The sequence below is a fragment of the Galeopterus variegatus genome, unplaced genomic scaffold (genome assembly GCF_000696425.1).
Source record: "Galeopterus variegatus unplaced genomic scaffold, G_variegatus-3.0.2 Scaffold682, whole genome shotgun sequence".
Classification (NCBI taxonomy): domain Eukaryota; kingdom Metazoa; phylum Chordata; class Mammalia; order Dermoptera; family Cynocephalidae; genus Galeopterus; species Galeopterus variegatus.
Genome location: NW_007726793.1, coordinates 80004 through 103620, shown reverse-complemented (window position 1 = coordinate 103620; position 23617 = coordinate 80004). Strand labels below are relative to the sequence as shown.

General features: G+C 36.2%; 1 protein-coding gene across 1 annotated transcript in view; it reads right to left on the bottom strand.

Moving 5' to 3' along the window:
* UNC5C (unc-5 homolog C (C. elegans)) overlaps nucleotides 1-23617 on the bottom strand; it is a 98527-nt gene that overhangs the window by 38155 nt on the left and 36755 nt on the right. The window contains exon 3 of the mRNA XM_008571338.1: nucleotides 13894-14037. Within this exon, the coding sequence (XP_008569560.1) occupies nucleotides 13894-14037 (144 nt within the window). The remainder of the gene's footprint in view (nucleotides 1-13893; nucleotides 14038-23617) is intronic.

Genomic DNA, 23617 nt, shown 5'->3' with positions numbered 1-23617 from the left:
TTTTAAAAAAAAAAAAAAAAAAAAAAAAAAAAAAAAAAAAAAAAAAAAAAAAAAAAAAAGAAATTACTTTTGGAATTGATGTATCTTTGAAGAAAACACTTTATAACATTCCTCTCAGAACAACTTTCATGGAACTTTTGGACACTTGGATCTACAGGTATGGGTAAAGGTTAGAAATTGGGGAAAAGGGTGGGTTTCAGAAGAGTCAGTATTAAAAATATTAGCAAATTCTTGGTATAAATCCAAGAGTGATATAATATACTCCACAGAAGCAGATAAAAATTAAAACTCTAGTGATTGTACATGCACTGAGTTATTATGACAAAATGAATTTTCTGTTTACATGGAACAGAGAGGATGGGGGAGTGAACTGCCTACCCAAAACAGAATGCAAGAAAGCCCATCATGTCAATGAGCATATTTACAAAAGAAGCAGAAAATCATGACTCCTCCCCTGTGACATCCCTTAGGCAACTTTGCTTGACACTATCTGAAAAGGGTGAGCATGGCCTCTAATGGGAAAATCAAGGTTGGACGGGCCACAGCTTTGACTATAATGGCTCACCATTCATGCACCTGTGAGTCCTGTTGGTTTTGGAAGAAGACCAGGAGAAAACATCAGCAAAAAGATCTCCCTACAGTATTTAAGCAGGAGAGTTGCTGATAAACATTATTATTTCAAGTTTTTAAAAAAACTGTACATTTACTTAAAATGCTTATTCCCTCACCAATGCTATTTCATTATGCAGAAAGATTTATTGGAATAAAATATTTTTTTAAAAAACCCAAAATTTTGGTGATGTGATACACTGATACTATAAATTCAAGAATTCTCCAATGAGTATGCTTCAATAGAATAAGATATAAATGAAATATTACATTATTAATGTTGGTTGTTTTTTGTTTTTAGACATAGGGCTTTGTGAATATTATAACAGATACTGAATCTTATAGGGTTTGGAAGATTATAAAGAAGAAAACACATGTAATAAATTATTACAACTATGTCTATTATTACTCAGAATGTTTTGGAATGAAAGATGATTATTCATATGTAAATTTTCAGCAATCATTTTCCTATGTACTTTGGCCATGTGTTCCATAAACTATGCTATCTAATATTCCTTATCGTTCTAATGGAATTTCAGGTTTATTCCTGTTTTTCAAACTGTGTGTCATGACCCTGTAGAGGGTTAAAGAATCCATTTAGTGGATTAAAAGCCAGCATTAACAAGTATGAAATTGAAGAAACAGAAAATGTCAAGATAATGCTTCGTATGATACTTCACACAAATATATGTGTTTGTTTGTGTGTGTGAGGAGGTGTGTATGTGTCTGGTGGATCATGATACAAACATATTTTATTGTGGATCACTGTGAAAAAGGTTTGAATGCCACTGGGAGACAGGATAACATTGTGGCTAAAGGCAGGGTTTTGGTGTAGAAAAACCTGTGTTTAGATCTTGACTCTACTACTTGCCTCTATCCATGAGATCTTGAGCACACTGAATAACCTCTCCTTCTCTTAGCTTTTTCAGCTGAAGAATGGGTATGAAAATAGTAACTATTTCACAGCATTGTATAGGAAGGAGCTCCCATAAAATAATTTAGCATCATGCCTGGCATATAGTAAATGCCCAAAAGATAATAACTCCTGCTCCCACCTTTTCCAATTTTATCATGAATTTTATCATGCAATAAACATTTGGCATTATCATCATTAGTCAAAATAAACATAACCAAGTGAGACAAAGCAATTATTAGTGTGGGAAGAGAAGTAACTGATGCTGATATTTCACAAAGAGAAATTCAAGGATTACCATGCAGTGCTTGATACAAATGCTATTTCCTACTCAGATTGGGTGCTGGATATCTGAGAACCATTGATTGATGGATTATGGAACACGGTTATCTACATGGCATGATGCAAAACACTGTAGGCCCTGTGGGGAACCAAGCAGATCTGCTTCTGCACTGTGGCTGTAACCACCTGCTATACAATGAGCCCCTGTTGGTGTTTCCACAACATCAACAGAGCTCATTTTTGTATGGCTAACAGCTGATACTATATAGCACAGGAGATGAATTTCATGTGTGTCTAGGGGTCACGTAAGTAACATAACTGGGAGAAAGTTATGCATAAGATTTTTTTTTTCTGGAAACATGACACCCACTTGAGTTATCATTTGTTTTCTAAATTTTAATAGAGACATGGGTACAAAACCAATCCATTTCCTTGGTTCTTGCTGCACGTTAAAGACAGGAATGCAGGCTCATTGTCAGCAGAAGTTGGTAATGTGGATTTTTATGTGATTTTTTATTTCTAACTGCTTATGCTGTAAACTATGTAAAACTTTATCAAAATACTTTGTGCGGGATACCATTTTGGGGGCTACACCAAAAAGTTGGTGGGCCGTATTAGGCCTGTAGACTGCTACTTTGAGACCATTGGTCTAGCAAGTTCAAGGCTGAAAGTGTCAAGTTACTTTCGTATTTTTTGTGGCCTCTCTACCATCTCAGAGACAATTCCCAAGACTTCTCCCTACAATCTCCCTGCTTTTGACTTTCATACATTTAACCGAGAAAGCTGACCAAAAGATCTTGGAGGTTAAAGCTGTTTTTGTTGGTAAAACTACATACATAAATTTTTCTGAATTACAATTTTATAATTACGGTCATGCATTGCTTAATGATGGGGATACGTTCTGAGAAATGCATCATTAGGCAATTTTATTGTCAGAATATCAAAGAGTGTACTTACACAAACCTAGAAGGAATAGCCTAGGTTATATGGTATAGCCTATTGCTCCTACGTGAGTAATACCTTGACCTACAATGGTACTAGGCAACTGGAATTTTTCAGCTCCATTATTATCTTATGAGACCACTGCTGTACATGTGGTCTATCATTGGCCAAAACATCTTTACATAGCACATAACTGTGTTGATTTATATTCCCTTACTTACTTTTTGAAAGAACATTAGGCAATAAATATATGGACTTCAGAAAACAAACTGCCATTTTAAATAAACATAAACTATTAGCACCCAAGCAGGCAAAACGAAAAAGGTTCTCGATGGCTGAAAAAGATGCTTTGTTATCATTTGACTACCTAGGATTTAAATGTCCGTACATTCTTTTCTGAACCAACCTTGTCATTGCTATAATTGCTATGTACAAAACCTGAAGTTCTTTTAGGTAGAGCAGGAAACTGTCAAGAGTGGTTATGATCTGTGCTCAACGCTCATTCTTTAGAGTAGGAACGGCAAATATTTGGCACCTCTGCCTTCCCTTCCAGCTTGAGTGTCCATGACTAATCAATCATCATATTCCTTTCTGCGGAGTCTGGATTTAGCCTCAGGATCCTCCTCCACACAGGGCTCTGGGAAGCCAGAGTTAAGCAGCAACTGCAGTCACCATGTGATGCTTCCGCATCCCCAGCCTCGAGTTCACACACACAACTCCTGACATACAGTGTGTCTGCACAGCTATGGCCACCTTTCTATCAGCTATTAGATCACCACTAAGTTTCACTTCAAAAAGACAAACTAATTACAGCCAATTGAATGCTAAATTTTTAAATTTTAAAGATTCTTTGGGGTCAAATACATGGTGGTGCTTGGTGCTGAGGAGACAGTATCTCCTTAATAAATGCTGAATTGAATTCAGTTTACAAAGTAATCTGGCAATCTCTTTCCTGAGGGTCCGAGAACAATTTCTCTTATGATGTGTAACTCTAAAAAGTCTTACAAAGTGCACAGTCCGATCCCCTCACTTTACAGATTATACAAGTGGGACCCTGGGAAGTTAACTCACTTGTTCAAACCCACCGGCTGTGTAGAGGCAGGCTACTCCATGATGTGGATTTGTTGATGGATGAGTGGTATGCAGTGGTTGTGCTCATTTCCTGTGGAAACTACCACAAACTTCCTGGCTTAATACAACAGAAATATATTCTCTCACAGTTCTAGAGGCCAGAAATGTGAAATCAGTTCCACTGGGCTATAATCAAGGAGCCATGGGGCAGCACTCCCTCTGGAGGTTATCAGGAAGATAGCACGGCTTGTCTCTTGCAGATGCTGGTGGCTGCCAGCATTCCTTGGCTTGTAGCTGTTCCTCCAATCTTTGCATCTGTTGTTACACTGCTTTCTCCTATTTTTTGTCAACTATGTCAAATCTCCCTCTGCCTTTCTCTTTTAAAACACTTGTGATGGCATTTAGAGCCCAGCTGGATAATCAAGGATAATCTCTCCGTCTCAAATTCCTTAATCACATCTGCAAAGAACCTTTCCCCAAGTAAGGTAATGTTTACAAATCCCAGGGATTAGGACCTGATGCCTTTGGCAGCCATTGTCAGCCTACAACAGTGGTCACAAACATGGAGCCTGAGTTCACCCTGCCTGGGTTTAATCCTGGTTTTGCACTTAATGAGGTTTCTATGCTTTTGTTTCTTCATCCATAAAATGAGGATAATTACAGTGATTATTGCATAGGGTTCTTGTGAAGATTAAATAAGGTAATATACATAAAACACTTAGGACAGTGCAGTTACATAAAAAACCCTCATAAATGTCCTCACTTAGATGCCCACTCCATCCAGCCCCCCAAATCAGCATAGCTGTTCACAGAGTTCATGGTCAAACTGATATTCATTTATTTATTTATTTAATTTTTACTAAGAGGCCAAACTCCAACTATCAGAATTAAGCTTCTTGCCTCCTGGTTGAGTTCGTCTTAACAAATTGGCTTAAGATCTAGGGAAATTCTGTACTCAGAAGAGATCCCTGTTGGAGTTATCTGCTGCTGGCATTGTAGGTAATTTCTGACCTTGCATTAAGCAAGTACAGTTGTTTTACTATGACTCACATTTTTATACTTTCAAATTATTTTTCAATTACCAATTTTAGTTTGACAATAAACAGAGGCACTGAACACATTTTTAATTTTTTAAAAAAATTGGCTTAATGTCCAAGTGCACAGGTACGATGGGGGCGTGGGGGGTGGAGAGGAACTGGTAAAGGGGTATGAAAATCGATAGAGTAATTTAAAAAGTTGGAGGAGTTTTCTTTTTTTACTTGCCTTTCCTTCTCAAATATTGTAAACAATAAAATCAAATAAAAATCAACCAATCAACAAACAAAAAACAATTACATGCAGTTCCCTCTATGGTTAGATTGAAAAGTCAAGAATTGTTACATGTTTCTATAATTCTGTGCAATGACCTGTACTGCCAGGAGAAAAGCTTGCTTAAAACTCAGGTTCACCATTTCCTAAACATATGACTTGGGTAAGTTGCCTCATGTTTCTATGCTTTTGTTTTGTTACTTGTGAAAAAAAAGTAACAGAATATACCTCATAGTATGTTGTGAGCACTGCAATAGTTAACATGCTCAAGGGGCTGATGACAGAGTTAGGCCCACATACCATAAATGTTGACTACTAGGACATAGGTTTTTAAAAAAGAATGAAGATGACAGATTTTTTCATTTTGCTTTTTTTAAGAGCTAAGGTTTTGTCCACTTTTAAGAATTTTGCATGAAAACTTCATAAAATCATAATTCATATTCATTGACAAAGGTTAGAATAATCCTTAAAAAAATCAGCAGGATTGACTTGGTAATGTCTGTCTTCAGTTGTGCCAAGGCCTGGCTATCCCCTACTGCACTGAGATCATTTAAACAGAGAAATTCCAAGCCAACAAAGTCCCTGGAGAAGAGAAGTACAATTTCAGCCATTCTTCTTTATTTCTTGACTTTGGGGCATTTACAGGACAAATATATATGTATTCAGATAGTCTTGCTGCAGGATTTTTTAAAAAATAAATATTTTAGAACTAGAACGCCAAATGACATTCATTACAGAGAAGGAAGGGAAAAAAAACAAAAACAAAAAACACAAGCTACTCTTTTATATTCACACTGCATTTTTACTTTCAGAATAAAAAAGGACAGAGGTTTTTAAAAAAGAATGAAGATGACAGATTTTTTCATTTTGCTTTTTTTAAGAGCTAAGGTTTTGTCCACTTTTAAGAATTTTGCATGAAAACTTCATAAAATCATAATTCGTATTCATTGACAGAGGTTAGAATAATCCTTAAAAAAATCAGCAGGATTGACTTGGTAATGTCTTCAGTTGTGCCAAGGCCTGGCTATCCCCTACTGCACTGAGATCATTTAAACAGAGAAATTCCAAGCCAACAAAGTCCCTGGGGAAGAGAAGTACAATTTCAGCCATTCTTCTTTATTTCTTGACTTTGGGGCATTTACAGGACAAATATATATGTATTCAGATAGTCTTGCTGCAGGATTTTTTAAAAAATAAATATTTTAGAACTAGAACGCCAAATGACATTCATTACAGAGAAGGAAGGGAAAAAAAACAAAAACAAAAAACACAAGCTACTCTTTTATATTCACACTGCATTTTTACTTTCAGAATAAAAGCGATTATATGTCATCACAATATTTTTTAAGGTATGTCTTAGGGATAAATAATAAGAAACATGTCAACTTTATGGATAAGAAACCTGACATACCCAAAAGTTAAGACTCTTCTCAGAGTACAAAAGAAGAACGCAATGATTGCAGACAAGTTTTTTTTGCAGATAAGTATTTTAGCTATAAACTTCGCTTTTCATACAGCATAAAACATACTTTAATGACTCATTTCCAAAGTCCCTGGGGAAGAGAAGTACAATTTCAGCCATTCTTCTTTATTTCTTGACTTTGGGGCATTTACAGGACAAATATATATGTATTCAGATAGTCTTGCTGCAGGATTTTTAAAAAAATAAATATTTTAGAACTAGAACGCCAAATGACATCCATTACAGAGAAGGAAGGGGAAAAAAACAAAAACAAAAAACACAAGCTACTCTTTTATATTCACACTGCATTTTTACTTTCAGAATAAAAGCGATTATATGTCATCACAATATTTTTTAAGGTATGTCTTAGGGATAAATAATAAGAAACATGTCAACTTTATGGATAAGAAACCTGACATACCCAAAAGTTAAGACTCTTCTCAGAGTACAAAAGAAGAACGCAATGATTGCAGACAAGTTTTTTTTTGCAGATAAGTATTTTAGCTATAAACTTCGCTTTTCATACAGCATAAAACATACTTTAATGACTCATTTTTTATGCATGTGAAAAATAAAATGTTTTTGTAAACTGCCACCTGACATAAAAATCCTTGTCACATTCTCTCTTATTTGTAGCCAGTGTGTTGGTTAAAAGCATGGACTCCATTGCCAGACTGACTTGCTTCTCCATATACCAGCTGAATAACCTCCGGCAGGATTTTTAATCTCCCTCTGCTCTCAATTTCCTCATCTATAAAATGAGAATGATAGCAATCCATCACATAAAGTTGCTGTAAAGATTAAATAAGCTAATATATTTATACTGATTGGAACAACATTTCTATTATTATCATTATTCTAGAGCCTATATGTCCAACACTAGTCACATGTGGCTTCTGAGCATTTGACCCACGGCTAGGCTTAATTGATAAGTACTGGAAGTGTACACACAGCAGATGTCACAGAATAGTATTAAAAAAAGAATGTATTTTGTTAATGTTTATATTGGTTATATTGTTGAAATGTTAGTTTAGATAGACTGTACTAAATAAAACTCTTTATTCTAATTCATTTTACTTGTTTCTTTTTACATTTTTAAGTGTAGCAACAAGAAAAGTTTAAATGACATATGTGGCTGGCATTATATGTCTATTGAACACTGCAATTATAGACAGTGTGCTAGACAATACAGACTCTCAAATATGAACAAGGCTTGATCCAAACCCACAGGTGGCTCACAAGGTAGTTCTGATCTCAGAGAAAAAGATGTATGAGCTGGGAGAGGAGGGCAGGAAGGGCCACCTTGATCATCCTTAATGCTTTCCAGCAACTATCTTACTCCTCTCCGTAGCCAGTGGCCTTTGTGTGCTGGCTGTGATTTATTGGTTTGCACACATGATAAAGAGGAGATCCTGAGGAACTATCCTGCCATTCCCAGGAAGATGGATTCTCTGTGCACACACTAGTAAATCCTACTATAACTCATAAATTGTAGGAGGAGGGTGACCATCTGGTGTGCTCTTCCATCCTCAGGCATGGGGAAAAAATACAGTTTAATTTCATGTGAATCAAAAGAGAATTTCAACTGCTATGATTGAAAGCCCAGGCCTGGGACATAAAGTGATAAAAGAAGGAGAGCGATTTGTGTTCTTAAAGTTTTACTTACTATCAATGGGTTTCAGAATAAACATGTAAAGTTGTTTAAATTGTTCTGTCTGTTATTATGAACACCTATTATCATTCACTGAGCATTTACTTTGTGTCTGGCACTATACCATATGCTTTACAAGTTTATCTCATTTAATCTTAAAATAATTCCATCATTTTCATTTCCCAGTGAATGAAACTAATGCTCATAGAGGTCAAGTAACTTGACCAAGGTCACCCTGTAAGTGATGGAAGTAGGATTTAAATGCACATTGACCTGGCCTCAAAGCCTTGCTCTAACCACTCCACTGTGTTGCTCTTTTCACATCATCTCTCTCCCCCTAGGCTGCAACCACAACATCATGAACAATAGCAATATCAACAACGGTGACACTGAAACCAAAACCTTTCCTGAAGAAAAACAGTGTTTGCTAATGTTTTGCCTGAATTATGTTTTCCTACCTTACACCTTGGGATTCTCCCATTGGCCTATAATAAGAGACACTCCAATAAAAAGACCCTGTGACACTGGTAACTGTATTACCATTAAGAGTTCTACTTAGAAGAATCATTGTAGTATCAACTTGTGTACTCTCAGAAGAAACTTCTCTTTGAATGGAAGCTATAGCACCCACCTAGGAAATCTGTCACTACCTTCTAGTAAATGTGTAGATTTTAGAGAAGGCATGTTATATTCTCAGCTTATGCCTGGCTGAATCCTAATTTTCATATTTCCATTTTTTCCTCTGCCTTGATTCTCACAAACTTATTTTTACATTATGTATGGTTTGATTGTATGAGCTACTGCAAGCAAACTTAAATGAATAGTCACTATTCATTTCTGCTTTATAAATTTCTAAAAACAGAGCTTTTTCATGAAGAGCTATGGGCCCCTCCATAGTACACCTAATGAGCATAAAAATAATTAGGTAAGCAAGTAATTGTACTCATTTAACCTTTGCACTGTGTTATCCTCACCTGTGACAAATTTAAACTTTAATTGCAGTTTATGTGATGGCCATCTGTCAAGTACTACAGGGCAAAGACCACAGCTCACTTGATACAGGGCAGACTAGAAAATGTACAAGCTTTCTGCAACATTAGCAAGGACCAGCTTGGTAGGGATTAATCTTGACAGAATCTGACACTTAACCTCTTTTGTTTTTCATCATGATGGATATCTATATGAGTAAATCTCTATATATTTGATGGTGTTCCTTGGTCACATATAATGAGTTCAGTTAATTATGGAATTATAGGCAAACTGCTACTAAGTATTATTACATGAGGGTAAAAAGGGGCTGTGTTAAATTAACTTCTTAATAGAAGAAGAGTTTGTTTTTCATTATTTGAAAATGTAAAACTTTGTTTAAAAGCCATGAAGTAAATAGCAAGTTTAGAGAATATGTTGCAAAGAAGGATGGAGGTTTTATACTTATATACACTTAATTTTTAAGTAGAGAAAAAAGATAAATATATATACACATATATAGTAATTTATATATCTCTCTATATACAAAACTGGCACAACAATCTTCTCTAAAAATCAATGCAAATTGAAAGCTTATTAACTGTAAGTTCATCGTTTGGAACTATGCAGCCCTAAAACGTCAGCTTTAGGCAAATCAATTTAGTATGGAGTGTAGACTGGCAATTTAAAATATTTATTGTGCTTGATATTAATAAATACATAGAGGGCCGACCCCGTGGCTCACTCGGGAGAGTGCGGCGCTGGGAGCGTCCGCCGCGGGTTCAGATCCTATATGGGGATGGCCGGTGCACTCACTGGCTGAGTGCGGTGCAGGTGACACCAAGCCAAGGGTTGCAATCCCCTTACTGGTCACAAAAAAGACAAAAATAATAATAATAATAAAAAAAATAATAAAAAAATAAATAAATACATAGAAATGAAAGATAAAGGCATAATATTCTACTATTGTATATCTTTCAATTACAATTTGAGGCTGATCTGGGATTCATTTAAGTCTTTGACCAAAACAATTAGTTTTTTGTTTCCTTTTTAAAATGACTAAAAGTATCTTTTTTTCTTTATAATTCATAAAATCAATTCTTCAGGAGTTGTGGTAGAAGACCACAAATGTAGCGTGTGTTGTGGCATGCCACCAAGACCCCCTTTCAGGCCTGGTGGGAGTAGCAGTGGGGAAGGCCCACAGCCTCTCTCACCTGGAATTGCCCTTAGTTGAGGAGAGCTGACTTGGCCCAGGTCACATATACTGGTGGGGGTGGGGAGTAAAGGAGGAGTCGGCATCTATTGTCTATGTGGGACAATCAAGGCCTCCTCATCACCTTTGTCTCGAGGTGGGACAACTCTGATGGGCCATCCAAGCTCCAGAGCTCCCAGTAAGGCCATCCTTTGTTGTATCTGCCCTGTGGCTTAATGGCTCCCTCTGCCCAATTGCCTTCATTCCTGCACAGACACTGTTCCTAAGAGTACTCTTCAATACATCTCCTGCATGCATGTCTCCATCTCACAGGCTGTTTCCTGGAGAATCCACTTAAGACACATAGAACATCTCTTTAGACATATTCAGAGAGGAAAGATTAACATAGAGCATTTTAATAAACTTCACTGGGAATTCTTTATAGCGGTTTTAATTCAAACAAACTTATTAAACATCTATGATGTTCCAGACATTGTGCTAAGTACTAAAGATATAAACTTAAGTAGAACAGAATTATTGATCTCAAGGAACTAACTCACTGGCATGAAACACAGACATTACAAAAAGTGAGTATAATTCAAATGAGACCAGTCCTATATTAAGCACATAGACAAGCTGTTCTGAACGTATTGAGAAAAGAGTGCCATCCTCTGACCACGGGACAGGAGGGGCTTCACTGCAGACATCTGCAAAAAATCCTTCAACGTGCTCAGGCTTTTTGAGTCATCGTCTCCTCTCTCTCTCTCCCTTTTCCCACAGCCAGTCTCTCAACAAAAGCTGTTACCTCTATCTTTAACTATATCTAGAACCCTGGTCTCCCTGCCTCCACTGCCTCCATTCTCTGCCTTCCTGCTTCTCCCCCTGCCTGTCCTGCTCTACTCAGCACAGTGGGCAGATGATTCTGCTAACGGAAGTCAGAGCAGGAGTTTTTATTTATTCTCTGCTGAAAACATTCCAAAGTGTTCCTGCCTCATACAAAAAACCAGAGATGTCCCAACACCTACAGACTCCTATGCTCAGAAAGGTTGGACGCGTCGTCCCCCACAAAACTCATGTGGAAATCTGATCCTCAACTTGGCAGTGCTGCGAGCTGTTTGGGTCATGGGGGTGGATCCCTCATGAATGGAATAATGCTCTCCCTCAGGGGTGGGAGTAATGAGTGAGATCTCGCTCTATTAGTTCCCTGAGAGCTGGTTGTTTAAAAGACCCCAGCACCTTCCCCCCACCCCTTGCTTCCTCTCGCCATGTGACCTGCCTGTACCTGCCGGCTGCCTGCCACTTTCTGCCATGAGCAGAAGCAGCCTGAGGCTGTGCCAGATGCAGCTGTCCCAGAATCGTGAGCAAATAAACCTCTGTTCTATATAAATTACTGCTTCAGGGTATTTTTTCTTGTGTCACTTGCTGTTCCCTCTGCCTGAAACTCTCCACCTCTCCTTCAGGTCTACTCAGCTGTCAGCGTCTTCAGGAAACCTTCCCTGATCACTTTCCCCTGGCACTACGTATTCTCTTTTCCTGCTTTATTTTTTCTAGACAGCACTTACCATCTGCTCTATACCTAATTATTATTAATTTCATTTCAAGTTTGCTTTTCCTTACCAGAACATAAGCTCCATGAAGGCGAGGATACTTATATGATTTGTTTCTAGCACCATTCCCAATACCTACAATTATACCCAAGAACTGAGTGAATCCTCACTAAATATTGTCGAATAAATGAATTTTTTAAAATTATGAAGGGAAGTAATAAGACATGGGTGAAACCCTTCAGCATGAACAGTAACTGAAAGGCATGGAATTCAAAGTATTTCTAATATAGTGTGACTAAAATGTAGAAATCCTTAGTGGCTAGAGCTGGAAACATAGGTTGGATATGAAAACCATGAAATGTGGTTGCTGTGGGCTGAATTGTGTCCCCTTCCCCTAATTCTTATGTTGAAGCCCTAACGCTCGGTACTTCAGAATGGGACTATATTTGGAGATAAGGCCTTTAAAGAGTTGACCAAGTTAAAATGAGGCTGTTAGGGTGGACCCTCATCCAGTCTGACTGGCGTTCTTATAAGAAGAGGTAATTTGGACACACAGAGAGACACCAGGTATGTGCTCGCCCCCAGAGGAAAGACCACGTGAGGACACAGTGAGAAGGTGGCCATCTGCAAGCCCAAGAGAAAAGCCTCAGGAGAAGCCAAACCTGCTAACACCTCGATGTTCGACTCTAGCCTTCAGAACGGTGAGAAAGTAAATTTTTGTTGTTTAAGCCACTCAGTCTATGGTATTCTGTTTCAGCAACCCTAGCAAACTAATACAACAACATATGCCAAAATTCCTACAGAATTTTCACTTTACCTCACAAGTCACTGTACAATTTGAAGTAGGGTGGATGTGAGGTCAGATGAGACCTGAGTTTTAGAAAGATGGCATTTGTGGTAACATAAAGGAAGGACTGGAACAGAGAGCAGACCTGAGCCTGGAAACTAACTGGGATACGTTTGCAGTGGTTCAGATCTAGATCAAAAAGGAAAGGAAGGGATGAGTACAGGATTGGGAGAAGCATCAGAGCCAGAGCAGACCTGAGCCTGGAAACTAACTGGGATACGTTTGCAGTGGTTCAGATCTAGATCAAGAAGGAAAGGAAGGGATGAGTACAGGATTGGGAGAAGCATCAGAGCCAGGATTGCTGGAATTTAGTGACATACTAGATGTAACTGATACTGAGATTCACCACAAAATAGAATTTATAAAATGTAGAGGTGCAAAGGGGATCAGAAAATAAAACATATGGGTTTCGGTGATCTCTTTCTTACACAAGAAAATTTCTCAATATGGAAACAAGTCGCTTCCATACTGCTCAAGATGTGAAGAGTACTCTTTGAGAAAAGGGTTCTATCTCCCTCTTGGGGATAATATGCACATTAGAATATTAAATAATCTGAGTTTTGCAATGAATAAACCTCTATAAGTTTGTCAAAAATGTACTTTCCACATTTATTTCATTATAGAACCCTTTTTTGTGAGGCACCTTTAAACCTCTTCCAGAATATGAATATTCTAGAAACTAACACAATTTCAAAAACAGTGCCATGTTCCAATGCCCTGGAACAGTTTGAAAATAGGAAGTTTTAACTGGGTAATCTCTATTCCCAAAGAAAAATTACTCAACATTCTCTTAACAAATGGGCAGAATAAACTCACAAAAGGAATATACTTGGTTTTCCCATAGCTAATTACTAAAAGATTTTTAAAAATTGGAATCTTTTGAAAGTAGCACTAATTCTTTCACATCCCTGAAGAAAACTACTCAGTGCCTTGAAATAAAAAATGAAATGATATACAGGTAACTTCAGAAGAATGTGTGGTCCAAATGCAGAAACCTGGGAGCAGTTTTTGACTACAGCTCTTTGACACTGGAGCAGTCAGTCTAAAACGTTCCTATATCCCCTCAGCTTCTGAAACCCAAAGTGTTGCGTGCAGGGACTCACATGCGATGCGCACATATGCCTTCCGGCTCTTGGTGGTGCCCGCTGAGCTCCAGGCCACACACTGGCACCAGTAGTCCTCAGGCCCAAACAGTTCTTCCACCTGCTGGCGTGAAATCTCAATGCTTACTTCCCGGACAATGAGACCTGACCAGAGAAAAGAAGACTGAAGTCAAGAGAAGACTTTTGCTAAAGAAATGTAAATCATCACCTCATGTTATTCCCCCAATGATCCATCTTGACGTGCAGATCATCATCCCAGATATTGTCTCTCATCTCCTCTGATTTTCTTCTGGATCCAGTTACTTCACTCAACAACCTTTCCATTCTTTTATTTTTTATTTCAAATCTTCCGGATTCATCTGAAGATGAAAGTGGAGTGGATCTATCAATCCACAAAATAGCATCTTTCTTCATAAAGCTTGCTAATATCCACCTCCCACCGAGTTATCTCCCTCTGTATATTCAAATGTGAACTCGGGTTTCACATCTTCTAAGGATTCCACCTCAATTATATAGGTGGTGGGTAGGATACCCATGTGCTGTACGCATCTTTACCACAGCTAAATCTTCCTAATTCTTCATGTGAAATGAGAGAGAATAACCTAAAATCATAGTCATTGTGGTGGTTATTTAACATCTAAATTACTTTAACAGTTGTGTTATAAGTATAATGGCTCATCCTTTTCTTTGAAAAAAATACTAGCCCCCACTAATAAACCTCTGGTATCCTATCCAAAGAATATACAACTTTAAGGTTTTCATGTATAATATTTTGAAAGTCCAAATGTTTCTCTGCTATTGTAATGTAACTAAAATCCTTTTAAAGATAAAGTGGATTCCAGCTAAAATGCCATTTATTTCATAGTATTACATAATTCTGGATAACAAAAATTGAACTAAGAATCTGGGGTTATCACTTTAGGGGGATTTATCTTGAAATATCAAGGCTGTTTCTGAGATTTATTCTGCAATGTGCCTCTGCACTAAGAAAAAGGTATTATCCAAACAATATATGTGGGCAAGTTTTAGTTTTAGAGATTGAATGCATACACTTCTAGAATGGAGTGTCCATTGAGAGGACTAGCAGAACACCCATAGGGTCAAGTATTGCACAGTAAGAATGGTTAAATGTATTGCTTTGCACTGTTTATTTATCAACTTATTCATTCACTTATTCATTGAACAAATATTTATTAAGTATCAAGTATGTAAAAAATACTGTACTGCGCACTTGTGAAATTCTGATGAGTAAAGATAGTCATTGCCCTTAATGATCTTGTATTATTGTGAACAGAGCTTCTATGAACATACAGTTTATTACTTTGGTACAATCGCGTTCAATGTTGCAAAAGAGATGTATAGGGACGAAAGTGAAAAACAATGAAACCCAGTCTAGCATGAAAGATCCAATATGAATTACCCTGGTTAAATTTTATTTGGGACAGAACATATGGGAAGAAGCAAGAAAGAGAATTAGGAGACTGAGAACCCAGGAAAAAACTGAGTACTGGACATTGAGAACAGTAGCATGAGATGAAGCTAGAGACAAGAAAGGGTCCAGTTTGTATAGTGATGTAGACTAGTAGTTCTCTAAGTGTGGTCCTCGGAGCAGCTTCAGCAGCACCACCTGAGAACCTGTTGGAAATGCAAATTCTCAGGCCCCACTCCAGACTCACTGAATAGGAAACTTTGAGGATGGGACCCTGCAAACTGTTTTAACAAGCCCGCCCAGTAATTTTGATGCGTGCTATGTTTAAGAACCACTGTTGTACACAATGTTTAAGATTTTGGATTAAGAGCTATGGTACGATTAAAGTGTTTTAAGCAAGGAGATGACATGTTCAGATGATAATTATATATTTATAAAAGATATATATAATTATAAAGATATCTTAGGTATATATTATATAGATATATACCATTTATATAATCATCTGATCTTGTCATCTACTTGCTTAAAACACTTTAGTGATAATATATATAAATAAATATCATATATAAAACACTTTATAATTATGATATATAAAATACATATATGTGTTTATGTGTGCATGTATATACATGTGTGTAAGTGTATGTACTCCTATATGTGTGCATATATATATATATATTCAATTATTTAGAGTTTAAAAAGTTTTAAAAGTTATAATTTCTTAAAATCCTCGATCGTAGTTGACAGGGGAGGGTGTATCTTCTGGAAACCCTATAAAAGGGTATTCCAGAACTTTCTCTAACACCTAGGAAATGTTCAAAGGGGTAAGAGCACTTAGGGAAATTAAAAACCACCCAATAGTAGTAGGTGCTGTCCCTCTGGGGGAATAAACAATATTTCCTATCAAGATCTGAAGTGGCATGAGTCATAGAAACTACTAGGCCTTACTAAACTACCAGGTTCACTAAAAACTCCCGGAACTGAAATGAAGCCCAGGAAATTGGGTTTTATAATCCCAAGGCAGGGCAAGATCCTGAAAGGGCAACTCTATTGTAAAGAGTTTATTAATTATTTTAATGTTCTGAAAATTAGTAATATGTCTATGTTTACATAGTAATCAGTTTAAAAAGATTTTTCAAGTAACTGGCATATCCCAATCCCTCACCCTTCTATGAAAGAGAGATTAGTATATTATTTTAGTCAGTGTCCAACTATTCCAACAATCTTCACAGCAAAAATCCTAAGGTGTTAACAAATAACAATACATTTCTCCCTCTTTCCTGGTCCCTCTCAGGCCTTGCATTTTTCTATTTTATTGTAATTTTTTCATTATTCTGACATCAAGAAGTCTGTGGAAAGATTGAATACAGCCTCTTCCCTCAACCCGCATCTCCTTCTCTCTCTTCTTTTTTCCCCACTCTCTGGTGTTTAAAGGTTTTGCCTGTTTTCCTTTTTATACAGTCTCTCTTTATGCAGAAATTCAGTTACTGGAAACAAAACTCTTCCTTTAAGGTTGTTGCAGTAAATTCACAGTCACCGATGGGCTGATAAACCTTCCGTGTGTATTTCCTTAGAACCATAATGGCTCTTTCTAAAATGCAGAGTAGCAACAAATGGGCTCAGGATATTAAAACCACACACAAATATTTTGTGTCCCAAGATGATAACCTCAAGGTTTCATTCCCGCCTTTTACTTAAAGCAATTACAGGAAACCTAATTAAATGCTAAGAGGAACTTCACTAGGTCCACTGTATCCTTTAGGACAAATAGGCTCATGGATGTTTCTACTGACCACAAGTCTGAAGCCTTTTAAGAAGCTAAAAAAAAAAATCCTAACCCAGCATTAGTCTTAGGTGTTATTACTTTATCTTTCATGTAACACTTCTCCCTATGCCTTTATCTTTCATATGACAAAGGGAAGTTTTGAAACATCATGTTGTGCAGGCCTGGCAATTCAACTTCCTCCAGCAATCTCTCTAATGGGAGAAGAACTGCAGAGCTCGCTCCCCCAAATCTCATTATAGTACATTCACAGTTCGGACACGGGTTGGTGGGAAATGTGCAAAGCTGCAGGTAGGGATGTTCTGGAATATATTACAATGTTTTATTGAATTAGTGTGGTCTCTTTTTCATGTTTTCTTCCAGAGCCTAATTCTATTAGTTTTCACTAATATGATCTAAAATATGAAACATATCAGTTCTTGATGTTTTAGTATAAATTAAATCATATAAAATAGTCTGTCATTATTTAAAAGGATGTCATACCATAAAAACCTGATGATTATTTTAGCAACTTATAACTCTCACTAAAATAATCAAAATATGGTAACTTAAAAGGCAGAGCTTCACAATCAAGATACTATTTTATATTACATGAAGTCATTTAACAATCTTTAAACTACAGCAGGAAAAGAAGACACCATAAACACATAATTTGCCAAATCTTATCTGAAATGTTTTCCTTGAATATTTAATATAAGGTTAATATATGAACAGGCTATCTAACTTCACTAAAATTATTTTGTGCAATTAGAAATTGCAACTTATAAAGACACCATAAACACATAATTTGCCAAATCTTATCTGAAATGTTTTCCTTGAATATTTAATGTAAGGTTAATATATGAACAGGCTATCTAACTTCACTAAAATTATTTTGTGCAATTAGAAATTGCAACTTATATTACTTGTGTATTAGATTTACTATGAATATAATTTTGCTAAAGTTACATTTACTATCTTTGTGATCAAGATAAATTTAAGAAACATACAACCTACCAAGACTGAATCGTGAAGAAATAGAAAATCTGAAAGGACCAATAACGAGTGAGGGGATTGAATCAGTAATAAAAAGTCTACCACCAAAGAAAAGCCCAGTACCTGATGGCTTCACTGCTAAATTTTACCAAACATTTAAAGAACTGAGACCAATCCTTCTCAAACTCTTTCATAAATTAAAGAAGAGCGAATACTTCCAAATTCATTTACATGGTCAGCATTATCCTCATACCAAAAGTAGACAAGGACACTGCAAGAAATGAAAAGTATAGGCCAATATCCCTGATAAACATATTTGCAAAAATCCTCAACAAAATACTAGCAAACTGAATTCAACTATGCATTAAAAGGATCATTCACCACAATCAAGTGGGATTTGTCCCTGGGATGCAAGGATGTTTCAACATATGGAAATCAATCAATGTGATACACCACATTAAGAGAATGAAAGACAAAAACCATATGGTCATCTCAATAGATGCAGAAAAAGCATTTGACAAAATTCAATATCATGTCACAAAAAACCCCTCACCAAATAAGGTATAGAATGAATATACACAATAAAGGCCACATATGACAAGCCACAGCTAATATCATTCTTAACAGTGGAAAGTTGAAAGCTTTTCCTCTGAGATCAGGAATAAGACAAGGATGCCCACTCTCATCACTTCTATTCAACATAGTACTAGAAGTCCTTGTCAGAGCATTTAGGCAAGAGAAAGAAATAAAAGGCATCCAAATGGCAAAAGAAGAAGTTAAATTGTCTTTTTTTGCAGATGACAAGATCTTAAATATAGAAATCCCTACAGACTACACCTAAGCCTGTTAGAACTAATAAATGAATTTGGTAAAGTTATAGAATACAAAATCAACACTCAAAAGTCGACAGTGTTTCTGTATATGAACAATGAACCATCTGAAAATGAAATCAAGAAAACAATCCTATTTATAATAACTACAAAAAAAACACTTAGGAATAAATTTAACCAAGAAGGTAAAATATCTATGTACTGAAAACTATAAAACATCAATGAAAGAAACTGAAGACGACAAAACTAAATGGAGAGATATCCTGTGTTCATGGATTAGAAGAATTAATATTGTTAAAAACAACTTACAGATTCATAGCAATCCCTATCAAAATTCCAATGAGAATTTTCACTGAAACAGAAAAAAAAACATATATATGAAGCCACAAAAAACCCCAAATAGCCAAAGCAATCTTGAGTGAAAAGAACAAAGCTACAGGCATCAAACTACCTGATCTCAAAATCTACTTCAAAGCTATAGTAGTCAAAACAGCATGCTACTAGCATAAAAACAGATATATAGGCCAATGGAATAGAATAGAGAGCACAGATATTAATTCACACATTTACAGTGAATTGTTTCAATAAAGATACCAAAAACACATGATGGAGAAAGGAGAACCTCTACAATAAACTGAATTGGGACAACTGAATATCCACATGCAGAAGAATGAAATTAGACCCTTACTCACACCATGCACAAAACCCAACTCAAAATGAATTACAGACTTAAATATAAGACCTTAACCTGTAAAACCACTAGAAGAAAACATAGGGGAAAAGCTCCTTGCCACTGGTATGGGCAACAATTTTTTGGATATGACCCCAAGAGCAAAAATAGACAAATGGGATTACGTTAAACTAAAAACCTTCTGCATAGGAAAGAAAACAGTCAACAGAGTGAAGAGACAACTTACAGAATACAGGAAAACATTTGCCAACCATATAGGGGAACTTCAAAAAATTTGTGGAGAAATAGAAATAAAAAATAATACAAATTATTCCATGAACTTTTTGAAGACTCCTTTTACATTTGATGAAGGGTTAATATCCAAAATACTTAAGGAATTCGAACAACTCAACAACAAGGAAACAAGTAATCTGATTAAAACGCGGGCAAAGGATCTGAATAGACATTTCTCAAAAGAAGATATACAAATGGCCAAAAATATATGAAAGAGTGTTCAACATCAGTAGCCATAATGGAAATGCTCATTAAAACCAAAATGAGATATTACCTTACTCCTGTTAAAATGAGTATTATCAAAAAGACAAAAGACAGCAAGTGTTAGCAAGAATATGGAGAAAAGGGAACCCTTGCACACCACTGGTGGGAATGTAAATTAGTAAAGCCAGTATGAAAAACAGTTTGGAGATTCCTCAAAAAATTAAGAACAGAACTACCATATGATCCATCAATCTCACTATTGGGTATATATCCTAGGAAATAAAATCAGCAGGTCAAAGAGATACCTGCACTCCCATGTTCATTGCAGCACTATTCACAACAGCCAAGATATGGAATCAGCCTAAGTGTCTATCAACAGATGAATGGATTAAAAAAATGTGATGTACACATGATGGAATACTATTCAGCCTTAAAAGTGAAGGAAATCCTATCATTTGCCACAACATGGATGAGCTTGGAGGACATTATGTTAAGTGAAACAAGCCAGGCCCAGCAAGACAAATACTGCATGATTTCACTTACATGTGGAATCTAAAATAGTCCAGCTCATCGAGGAGAGAGTAGAATATTGGTTACCGGGGGCTGGGGAAGGGCATGATTGGGGAGATTTTCATTAAAGGATACAAAATTTCAGTTAGATAGGAAGAATAAGTTCAAGAGACCTGTCATACAACATGATCGCTAAAGTTAATAGCAATATATTGTGTACTTGTAAAAGATAAGCATGTGAGTTAATACAAATGTGTTAATTAGCTTGATTTTAGTCACTCCATGATGTATACATATTTCAAAACATCATGTTGAGCACCATAAATATATACAATTTTTATTTGTCAATTAAAAATGTAAAAAGGTTGAATCTATTCAAAGGTTAAAGAATAACATGGCTGGGATTGAATGGTTCAAGTGATTTGCTTGGAAGCATTTCATACCAAGGTCATTGACTTGATTCCTTTTTACAGTCATAGTTTTTAGTTACTTGGCTCTGCTTGGCAGCTTGTGTCAAGTGAGGATCTGTGTTTTGTTTTATTTTTGTTTTTTTCTAGAAGTGAGAAGAATATTTATTGGATTGTGAATTGGGGTTGGGGTGAGGGGCTTCTAGAAAGCTCTATGACAACTACAGATCAGTGCACAGTTTTTTCCCCTGAAATTTGAAATTTTAGTTATGAGATGACATTAATTACAGTGACAAATGATACTTTGGCAATCAGAACACTGTCTTCCCCTTTCCTTTGTGAGAGTGTCAGGTTTTGAGTTTTACAGGAGAACCAGTTGTCCTGTTTTTTATTTGACTTTCCAATTACCATCAGACTTAGAGCTCCAAGTCTGAAGAATAACTGGAGTGGTGGGTCTGCAAAATGTTTCTGTCTTACATTTAGGTTTGTAATGAGTTGATAGCAATAAATCTTACCAGAACTGGCCATCATTTTATTCCTATTCTTAACTTTGGTGATAAAAAAAGTCTGTTGAATCTGTGCTGAGAAGGCTTTCTGAAACCAAAATGGGAACTAAAATGCTTTCTGCAATTAACCTCAGCACTGTCAATGTTCTTTACAATATATAGTTTTGTAAAAACATGATGGCAATTTGTTAAATTTGGAAGGACACAAAGCACATTCCATTGAGTTAGCAAATGCAGTATTCTTCTAAATATTTTTCCTAAACAGTAAACCTATTATATGTATTTAAATGTACACTCCAACACTTTTCCTTGAAAGAATAAATCTTCATTATAACCTAAATCTGACTACATGCATTTCTTTGCTGTCTTCTTTCATGTATTTCATTAATAATTTCAATAGAAGAAATTTTAATAAAATTTTAAAAAGATTCTTGTCAATAAATTTGGGGCATTGTAATGTGTTCTTGGAAATCTAGATATCTGAGTACTAGTGAATTATAGATCTTACTATTATTCTTGCCCAGTTACTCATTCAATAAATATTTATTGAGACTCTACTAGGTGCCAAGTGCTCTTTCATGTTCTGGAAATACAGCAGTAAAGATAGCAGATAAAGTCTCTGTCCTCCTATGGGTTATATTTTATTATGGAGATAATTCTTGACCACCTATTTTGTGCATTCTTGTAGCTATAGACATGAATTACTTATGGATCCTTCCTTTAGAAGTTTACTGTCTAAGACTAGAGATAAAAATAGGAGTTCATTGGGTAAAGGGATTCTGTCATAAGCATTCTAATGTAATAGCATTCATAAGCATCAGTACAGTAACAGGCATAAATGCTTGTCAAGTTAGTGTATGTTAAGTGAATAAATGATTCATACATTCATAGCTACAATTCAAAGTAAAGTATTAAATTCCAGGTGTAAACAAATTTAATTGTAACTCAGAAGAGAATAAGGTAATAACTAGTATTAACTGAGCATCTACTATGTGTCTCAGTTAATTTTCATAACAATTCTTGGGGATTAGTATTGTTATACCTATCATATAGGTAAGGAGCAGAGGTCAGAATTTAAACAATTGCTCACACAGCCAATAAATAATAAAACAAGGATTCAGATCCACATTTGTCTGAACCTGTTTCTGTTCCTTTCACTATGCCAATATTCCTCAAACTGTGTCTCAGAGAAGGGTTTCATGGTCATACAAGCTTGGGGATTTGTGTTTAATACACCCTTCTTTAAGAAATTCAGAGTGCTCATCAGTACGGTATATTGAAGACATAGGTCAGAAGTTCTGCCATAAAGAAGCCTGTTTAATGTGGACTAGCACCATTTTCCCCAAATTTATTAAATCACAGAACCGTACAGTCTGGTCATACAAGCTTGGGGATTTGTGTTTAATACACCCTTCTTTAAGAAATTCAGAGTGCTCGTCAGTACGGTATATTGAAGACATAGGTCAGAAGTTCTGCCATAAAGAAGCCTGTTTAGTGTGGACTAGCACCATTTTCCCCAAATTTATTAAACCACAGAACCGTACAGTTGACATAAACACAGAATCCCATCTCGCCATGGCTTACGTGTGGTTTTGTTTCACATTCTTTATGTTGATCTATTAAACAAAAGAAATCCACAGTTTGGAAAATTCAGAAAACCCCTATGAAGAAGTCTATATATAATGAAGTCGCTCCAGGTGGAGTGATCAGGGTAAACATGGGGATGTGGAATATTTGAGATTGATGCTGGAGCGTGGTTTGGGTTTAAAGATTTAGAGAGGGATAAAGAATTTCAAGAGGAGAGAATAGCAGGAAAGGAAAAAGCAGAGATTAAGGAGCATGGAGCACTGCTAGGGAGAATAGTTTGCATGAATCAAGTAAAGACATAAATGTTGAATTAGATAGAAGAGAGAGATCTATGGCGAGCCTTGAATGGCAGTAGAGAAGTTGTTTATTGGAGGGGGGAGATTGAGAAAACTGTGAATTGGTGAAATGACATTTTTAAAAGTGACATATGCTTGAGGAAGATTAATCTGTCCCTACTAGTAAATAGGCTAATCTGACTTACTTTAAATCAATTTTAATAATTTTTATTTTAATTATTATTACAAAA